At 36.8% G+C, this 9,566-nt stretch overlaps 1 protein-coding gene across 1 annotated transcript in view; it reads left to right on the top strand.

Moving 5' to 3' along the window:
- The window catches only part of APAF1 (apoptotic peptidase activating factor 1), a 42,080-nt gene that overhangs the window by 25,090 nt on the left and 7,424 nt on the right, over window positions 1-9,566 (top strand). The window contains 7 exon segments of the mRNA XM_009274674.1: window positions 584-703; window positions 3,147-3,272; window positions 3,640-3,765; window positions 5,451-5,570; window positions 5,904-6,029; window positions 6,814-6,939; window positions 7,576-7,722. Of these exon segments, the coding sequence (XP_009272949.1) occupies window positions 584-703; window positions 3,147-3,272; window positions 3,640-3,765; window positions 5,451-5,570; window positions 5,904-6,029; window positions 6,814-6,939; window positions 7,576-7,722 (891 nt within the window).

The raw sequence follows: 9,566 nt of genomic DNA, 5'->3' as shown, positions 1-9,566 counted from the left end.
AGAGTAATTGTAACCTTCTATTTTGTTTTAGATTTTATCTGAATCAGGAATTGTGAAGTTTTTTGAGGATCCTAGCAGACTTGATATTACTTTCATTGTTAGATATATCTGCATGTTAATATTTAGGATAGATTTCTATAATTGTAATGCCTCATTAAAACCTGTGAAAGTAGAACTATGGCTTACCAAAGTAACCTTTCCCTTTCTCCCAAGTTAACTCTTACATTCTTGGAATTTTGAAAGCAGTTGAAGTATAGAAATCTGTACTTGGTATTTTTTGTAATTGGATTTTAATACTCTCCTTTGGATGAGAAAATTGTGAACTTTATAGCTATGACTCTAAACACAGGGGAGACTGCTAGTCAGCCTGGAAAAAATCAGTTCTGTTTCATCTGTTGGAATCACTGTAGTAATTGCACAGCCTCCCCGAGTAAATAAAAATAGCACAAGCATAATTTTCACTGATTTAAAAAATCAGTGTTACTTGCAAGTTTGCGAGACTTTGGTTTACAGGTACTCTTACTCAGCAAGTTTTATATCTTGTCCTTTAATAAAACTAATGAAATACTATGTTCTTTAACAGATTTGGGAAACAAAGAAGGTGTGCAAGTCTTCTGATGCTGTGCTAAAAAGTGAACTGGATGTTGTATTTCACAATGGTGAAGTGATGATTTTAGCAATTTACAATCAGAAGCATTTACAAGTAAGCTGTATTTCTGAATACGTTAGTACATTTGAATGTTACCTGCAAATCTCAGTAGGAAACGGAGGAAGCACTGAAAGAACTGCTTGTTCATGGCTTTCAACAGTTGAACCTGTAGCAGGTGACTCTTAATGTATGATAACACTTTTATATCTAGAAACTCTGCCTAGTTTAGTAAGCAAAAAATGAAGTTTGAGGGGAGATCTCCACACTGATGTCAAAAGTGAAGCTGGATGCAGAGGAACAAAACTCTTTTCACTACTGGGGAGGCTGTGGGCCCTCCAAGCGGCTTAGCTGTGCACAGCAACGTGTAATGTGTGCAGCACATATAGACTGGGTGTTCCACAGCACATGTACGTAATGCATCAGAACTACTGTGTAATAGCTGAAGGAATCGTCTCAAATTTGGGGAATTAAAGGTGTGAGCCCAGGTCTGCCTATAGCCTTAGGAAAGCATCTTTTATGTCCTAAAGAAAATATTAGTAGTGAATACACTCTTATTACTGTGGACTGCTCCACCAAGTAATAAGTACACCAACATCCAAAATACATTTTTCCATTCCATGCTATTGTTTTTTTATCATGATTCTTTAGTACATCAAATAAAGTCAGTTGATAGGATTTTCTTTGAAGTGAAGGCAATACAGTTCATTCAGATTATGCTTCTACTTGATTGTAACTGTTTAAAAGCGGAAGCACTTTCATATTTGTTGCAGAATGCTGCTTACACAAAACGATTGCGTGTTAACCCACAAAATGGGCAACGCCATATCTTTGGCCATGAGGTAGCTATTTCAGATGTTTAGCCTAAAGCAGCATCTCAACAGGAATGAACCTTTGTTCTGGACTGTGAAAGCAATGAATTCTTATTGCTGGATGTATAGGTAGGTGAGTGTTGGAATAGATTCTGCTGCCCTGCGCTAAGGGACACTGTGCAGATAATCTTTTTGTGTAGAGTCATGTCCTTTCTCCTAATTTGGCTGAAGGCAAACATGTAGGCTATGTAATCCTGGCTAATCAGCATGACCATTGCCTTTACTTCTGGTCCTAAGAGATGCTCAGCTTTTCCTAGGCTGCTACTAGAATGAGAGCTTCCTTTGCAGAAACTTTTCTTCTTGTTTGCCCGGTACTTCGTGTTTGTCTCTTCCTGGTTATTTGTCTGTCTTCTCAACAAATTAGCCCATCCTTATTCTACCTAAAAATCCTATTAAAAAAACCTTAAGTGGAATGGTGATGATAATTGAATAGTGGGGAATATAGATGTGGAAATAGGTGTCTCCAGTGGGGCCTTGGCAATAAAAAGATTTCAGACTTTGAGACAACAGAAAGTGGTCAAAGCTGAAACTAAAATTTATGTGAACAAATAATATGTGAGAAAAGAGAAGCTGCATCTGTTTTAGTGAAGAGATGGGAGAAACCACAGCGAATGGAGTTATGCCTATTTTATGTGTGGGGAGCAGTTTAGGATAATCACCACTTTTTGTAAAATCTGTAGCGACTACTATGTAATGGTGTAGTCTGGCTCTCATTTGAATTAGTAGACCTGATCTATTTATTTGTGATTTAGTATGTTTCTATTGTAACTTTACTTGAACCATTTCCTAGAGAAGGATGGTGCTTAGATTTTCTGCCCTAAATACAATATTCTGACATCCTGTAAAGGTGCAGTCATGAGAGAAGACTCCATTGTAGAAACAGAAAAGATTTTTCTGTCGCGCAAGAAGAGAAATTGACTGAAAAGACAGTTAAGCATGTGTACTGTAATTTAACAGTCTATCTCTATCACATCTCTAAAAGTAGTTTTTCTTGCAACCATGATGTTTTACCCTTTGTAATTTGTAATCTCTCGGAATTGGGGTCCTAGTCACCTTTTGATGTGTAGCATGCTCATTTTTAAACACTTCACACTGGTAGCTTTCTAAACTTAAACTTTGTTTGTAAACCATTGTATTCTAAAGATCCCCCCCCCACCCGGGGAATTGATTTTTGGGGCGATACTGAGTTGAGATTCGGTGTATTGTGTGTGCTAATAAGTTTAAAGTCATGCTTACAGGATGCATTTGAAGTATTTTATGCTCCATTTGGCATGAGCTGTAGAATCTGGCTGGCAAGGTAAATTTGAGTGTGGAGCTTACTAAATGGCTTTTGAAATTTGGGAGTAGCATTTTGAGTTACTGTTTTCTACAGTCAGACAAACTTCAAAGTCCAACTTCTAATATTGAGATATGTTTCCTTCTGCAAAGTTGTTCTGTTCAGAGTGCATTCTTTGAAGATAGCTACACTGACCTTCAAAGCAAGTGGTTTATGAAAGTAACTGATCCTTATAATGCAAAGTTTGAAACTGGTACACTGTTCTCTTTAGCATTCTTAGCTCTGTATTGTAGTTTATTTAAGTTTAAATTTAAAAATCTTGTAATAACTTAATTAACTTCCTATCTTGCAGCTTATCAATGGAAATACAGACAATGTTAATATGCAGACAGCAGCTCAGGAATCCCCCATTTCCTGCTGTTGCTTAAGTGAAGATCTTAAATTTGCAGCTTTTGGACAGGAAAGTGGAACAATAAAGGTATTAAATCCTAGATTTGATTTTTAAAATAGTAGGAAAAAACTCTTCTTAGTGCTTTTTCTTTTTAAAGAAATGTCATTTGAATGACTTTGTACAATAATATTCTTCAATGTTGTACGTTAAGGTTTTTACATTTGTGAGTGATGCCTAAATGACAATAATTTAAAGGTAATGCTAATAACGTAGCTCTGAATTTCGTTTTACCAAGGACTAAGCTAATATGAATTTTTGGTTGTTCCAATCCATTGACTGATGAGAATCATGTATTTACAATCTTGTGTTATTTAAAAAAGGATTTGCATGTTCTTTTCCTCCTTTTCCTCAAGTATGTAAAAAAAATATAATTATTGCATTCTTCATTGTAAAGGTATTACAGTTGTTGGATGGGAAAGTTCTGAAGTCCCGGGAGGCTTACAGGACATCCGTGCAGCATTGTCGATTTACCTCTGATTGTCAGACTCTCATTTCAAGTGCTCATGATTCAGTTATACAGGTTTGGAAGATACTTAAAAAGATTATGTTGTAACTTACTTACAATTTATTTTAAAAGACCTTTTATACTATAGATAATGTGAACTCAGTAAATGACTACTGTATTCTGTATTGCTCCATCTTGGGGCAAGGGACTGTAGAAACTGTAGCCTCTATTTATACCTTATGTGATAATGAATATTACACAATTTCTGTTTTTAATGCTGTGGATGATAGAAAGGCACCAACTCCTTTAAGATGAGTGAAAGGAACATTAATTTTCAAACAAGATAACTCAACAGTTCTGATTGCGTAAGTGAAGGGTTTGGGATGCGACCCAGAACTGGCTATATGTGGTAGGTCTGTCAGTGGGCTTGCTTACACTGTCTGAAGGAATGAGGCAAAAAGACCTGTCTCTGAGCGGACTGGTGCGTCCACCTAGTCCAGTACAGTGCTGGATACAGATAATAGCTAGAAATAGAATGGCTGCACTAATGTAGTCTCAAATTAATAAGCTCTGCCTCTCAGCAAGGTAGATTGGCTCCCGAGGAGCATTCTGGTGTCTCTGTATTAGCATTTTAGCTCACCTCAGGGATGCACTTTTGAAGTGAATGTCCTGGTCATTTATGCTTACTGTGCTTTAGTTTGCACTGCAGAGCAGTTGCAGGCATGCTGACAGGATTCCTAAACTATGCTCCAGCTACTAATAAGCATTCAGTTCACACAACCAAACCTGAGCTGGTTTGAAGTAAAACCTCCAAAGCACATGTGGGTGCTGGTCCTCAGCACTGTTTTGCCCACCAAATCTGTTCCAACTTCAGTGTTCTACCTACTTGCTGATATACATGTAACCTATGCTGCATCCCACTTTGGTGTTTGTTTTGCTCTAACTCTGCATTGAACTTGTGGATCTGAAGCTAGCTTGAGTGCCATCACTGTGGTCAGTTAAGCAGTACAGGCAGCTCGCCGGTTTATCGGCTTTTGGATCCTTCTTTCAGGTGTAATGTGCTTAGTTATTCTTCTGGGTCCTCAGCTCCCTGTAGTGGACAGTGCCTCAGTTAAGCCTCCAGGATTGTCATCTGAACACCCCTGCTTTCTGTTCTTTCTTTGAAGCAGAAAAACTATTAATTTGAAAACTATTAAATCATTGTCATTTAAATTGATGCTTAATAGCTTCTGTAAAATAAAATTACATTTCTTCAGTTTTCAGTGAATAGTTGAATTAAAAATAAAAGTATCATTTTGTGATAAAAATGCAAACCAAAATGGCATTTCATTAAAAATACACTTTAAAAATACAAAAAAAGTTAATTTAAGTATGGAAAATATGAGGTCTGCCAGATGACGGAAGTCTGTTTCTTGCAATAATCAAAGGTTTAAAACCCAAAACCTCTGGGGTGCATAGAAAATTATTGTTTTGCTTTTTCTTTTTAAATTACCAGTGAGTTTTAAGCATCAAATTCACTTTGAAAATCAGATTAAGTTTGTATTATAGGGAACTCTCTCACAGGCTGACTATTAAATACTATGGCATCCTCAATCTTCAGCATCTCTACTATGGATATCTTCAATATCTAACCTTTTAATTAGTTGCCACCGCCATAAGAACTTTTCCTGTGACCTGTGACTGTTTGCCATTACAATTTTTTTTAAAAAGTATTTATGATTAGGAATTTTTTTTAAAAAGTATTTCATGTTTATGATTAGGTATGGAATTGGCAGTTGAGCGAATGTGTGTTTCTAAGAGGGCACAAGGAAGCAATCAAGGATTTTAGACTTCTGGAAAATTCAAAACTTCTTTCTTGGTCATTTGATGGAACCGTTAAGGTAAATAAAAGGCCATGTATTGACAAATTGCATAAAATACATTTTACTGTCTCTTCTAACATTTGGTATTTCCTGCACTTTGTGTTGACACACATTTTATTGAAATGATCCTAAAGCGTAAGCTGACTTTTAAGACACAATTTTGCATTTTTTTCTTGTAAGATTTACACTCTTGTTGTATTTTAACTATACCAGTAAGTATAGCAAAATGTTGGCCGTATTAGAACCATGTAGCTGAGTTTTTATCTCCTACATATTGTTGTGTAAGACGCAGGGTTTTTAACCTTTTTACGGTGTTACAAAAGTAACCCGTTTTTCCTGTATATTTGGTAGGTTTGGAATATCACTACTGGAAACACAGAAAAAGATTTTGCTTGCCATGGAGGTGCTGTCCTTTCCTGTGCTGTTTCACCTGATGGTAGTAAATTTTCATCTACTTCTGCTGACAAAACTGCAAAGGTTGGTAACTTTCTGTACAAAGATAAAAATGGTATCTTATTTGTCCTGAAATTATGCTATATTTTTTTATTATGAGGTAACTAGTGTTTATTTAAGGTATCCTGTTGTATTTCTAGTATTAAATTTCCCATATCTGTGAACATGTTTCTAAAGCTGTTACAGTCATTCACAATTAATCTTGAATATAATTTGAGGCTGTCCTGGTGGCTTCTGTACAAATAAAATGCATGTTTAATGCACAAGTTTGTGCAGAACACTTTGTTTAGTTCTCTGTATTGATTTGTTAATAGCCTAATATTCTTAATTTGGAAACCTAAGTTAAGAAAAATTTGTGGAACTTCCAGTGAAAGTGCTGTCCATAGTTTCTGGTATTCCTGGTCAGAAGCAAGGTGCAAAAAGAAGTGAACTGTTTAGTATTCTGGGGCTGTCCCATCAGATTTTTAAAGTGTCCCATTAGATTTTTAAAATACAGCTTTAAATTGATTGATGAATCCTTTTTCTATGAACAGCTTTAAACTTTCTTGTAAATGAATCAGTTTCATTAAAGAGTATATTCCAAGGAAAAAAATACACTCGCAGTCAGTTCAGTAATTTGTAGCAAATGCATTCTTGTGTGATTCAGATAATAAAAACAGACTACAGTGTAATACATACATAAACACGCACACATATGCATATGTACAAAAAGTCTTATGTACTTTTGAATACTAATGCCTTTTTAGAAAGAAGTCAGAATTGTTTTTTAACTTACCTTTTTCACTCTACTGTAATGTTTTCCATTTAGATATGGAGCTTTGAAAGTTCATCTGTTCTTCATGAGCTGAAAGGTCATGAAGCCTGTGTGCGGTGCTGTACTTTCTCTCCTAATAACAAATTATTGGCCACTGGAGATGACAAAGGAGAAATAAGGGTACTGCTTTAACCTTGCTGTTTATTTTATAATTCAATTGATAGTTCACAGACAGAAGAGTTCTCATAGTTTGGTTCTGCATGTCTAATTCACTAGCATTGTGGTTAACGTTGGGGAGTTGAAAATAGCAAAGTTTGCCACGAGACAGTAGTTTGTAACCATATTGATAGATTTATGCTCTGTGAATGCTGAGGAAGTGATTCACATGATTTACTAACAATTCTACTGTGAATTGCACGTGTGATTAAATCCTCCATATATGATACAGTTCTAAGAGGAGAATTCATTTTTTGGATCATTCTGTCACTTCAAGTAGAATGCTTATTTACAAGGTTTTTTTTTCTCTAATAGTTTGTAACCATATTGATAGATTTATGCTCTGTGAATGCTGAGGAAGTGATTCACATGATTTACTAACAATTCTACTGTGAATTGCACGTGTGATTAAATCCTCCATATATGATACAGTTCTAAGAGGAGAATTCATTTTTTGGATCATTCTGTCACTTCAAGTAGAATGCTTATTTACAAGGTTTTTTTTTCTCTAATATAGAAAAATACATTTCAGCTTTCCTCACAGGAGAGTTTTTTTCCCCATTAAGTTTACTTATATACATAATCTTCTCTCTCTTTTAGATTTGGCACATTTTAACAGGTGCATTACTTCACTCCTGCTCCCCAGTTACTGTAGACGAAGGAGAACCAACGCATGGTGGTTGGGTAACAGACCTCTCATTTTCTCCTGACAGTAAAATGCTTGTGTCATCTGGAGGCTATCTTAAGGTAAGGCTTGAAATAATAAAATATCCTAACATACCTAATTAGAATTATCAGAGTATTGCCATTTAGAGGAAAATGCAGACTAATTCAAAGAAACCTGAAACGTTTTTACTTAACGCAAAGCTGCTCCATTTTCATGACTGTCTAGCACTTTTCACTACTTTTCTTCTCAAATCTGAAAGCCCCCTGAAAAGGTCTCTTAAGAATTTAGACTTCAGACTTGGAGTTTGTTTTCGAACTCCATATATTCCATTTCTATTAGCTTCAGATGTTTATTAGCAACATCCTTCATTAACATCTTTAATATTAAAGGTCCCAGTAATTTTTGTCTGCCTTAATATCCACTCAATTTCAGCAGCAATTGTGTTCTTTATAATGAGCAGAAAAATGGTCTATGTCAGGCTTTTTTTTTTTTTTTCAAAGATACTGAGTTTTAAATTTTTTCATAAATAGAAATTCAGAAGGAATTTCAAGTGATAATTTTCTGCCTTGAAACACTTTCTATAAGTAATCTTTGGAAGAGGGCATGTTGAAACTGAGGAAATCGGTCTTTTCATCAGTCTTTCATTGGTTCAGACATCTAGTGGGCATGGCAAGGAGAAGAGGTGGTCCTTCTTTCAGTCTGTGAATTAGTTCTTCATAATTGTAAATTTCTCATGAGGTTTGGTTTTTTGGGTTTGTTTTCCACCACCCCACCCCCCCCCATGCGATAGCTAATACCTGTTAGTAGAAACTGTGTGTGTATGTGAAATGACAGGTTGTGGAGTTCTCATCTCGCAGAGTGCTGGAGGTTAGTTGATTGTTGGTCAGTGTTTAGCTGTTGGCCATGCTACCAGACTAATTCTTTGAAGTCAGTTAGTAACCATTTAACAAAGACCGTTGAATTGTGTAATTTAGCATTGAAAATATTTTCTGATGTTTATTTCACATTAAAGAACAAGACATGCATCCTGTTTCTAGCTTCCTTCCCATTTTGTCTTGTGGTTGTGCAGTATGGTGTTGTGATGCTTCTTAGAGTCATAGAATGGTTTAGGATGTTAGGGACTTCTGGAACTCATCTAGTCCAGCCCCTTGCTAGAAGCAGTTTGCAGAGTTAGGTAAAGTTGCTTAGGGCCTTGCCCCATCAAATTTTGTCCTCCACCCCAACAGGGGTGCCTCTGGGCCCTGAGAGGAGAGTGTTATCTGTAACCCTCTTTTTGGTAGTTGAAGACAGCAGTTAGCCGCCTTCTCTTCAGGCTAAACAAATTCAGTACTCTGTCTCTCTTCTATGACACCTGTTCTAGGTATCCAGCCGTCTCAATGACCATGTGCTGGACTTGCTCTAGTTTGTTAGTGGCTTTCTTGTACTAGGATGGGGCTCAACACACAGTGACTGAACTGCTGACTACTACTTTTTGAATCTAGCAGTCCACCCAGTTCATCGCCCAACTTGTATTCCACCCATCCAGTCTTTATCTCTCCAGTTTGACGATAGGGACGATAGGGACACTATAGAATCATAGAATAGTTTGGGTTGGAAGGGACCTCTAAAGGCCATCTAGTCCAACCCCCCTGCCGTGGGCAGGGACATCTTCAACTAGATCAGGTTGCTCAGAGCCCCGTCCAACCTGACCTTGAATGTTTCCAGGGATGGGGCATCCACCACCTCTCTGGGCAACCTGTGCCAGTGTTTCACCACCCTCAGCGTAAAAAAATTCTTCCTTATATCTAGTCTATATCTACCCCACTTTAGAATCATAGAATCATTAAGGTTGGAAGAGACCTCTAAGATCATCGAGTCCAACCGTCAACCCACACCACCACGCCCGCTAAACCATGTCCCTGAGCGCCTCATCTACACAAATGTA

Source organism: Aptenodytes forsteri, unplaced genomic scaffold (assembly GCF_000699145.1).
Source record: "Aptenodytes forsteri isolate BGI_AS27 unplaced genomic scaffold, ASM69914v1 Scaffold128, whole genome shotgun sequence".
Lineage (NCBI taxonomy): Eukaryota > Metazoa > Chordata > Aves > Sphenisciformes > Spheniscidae > Aptenodytes > Aptenodytes forsteri.
This window is presented reverse-complemented; position numbering and strand designations above follow the sequence as displayed.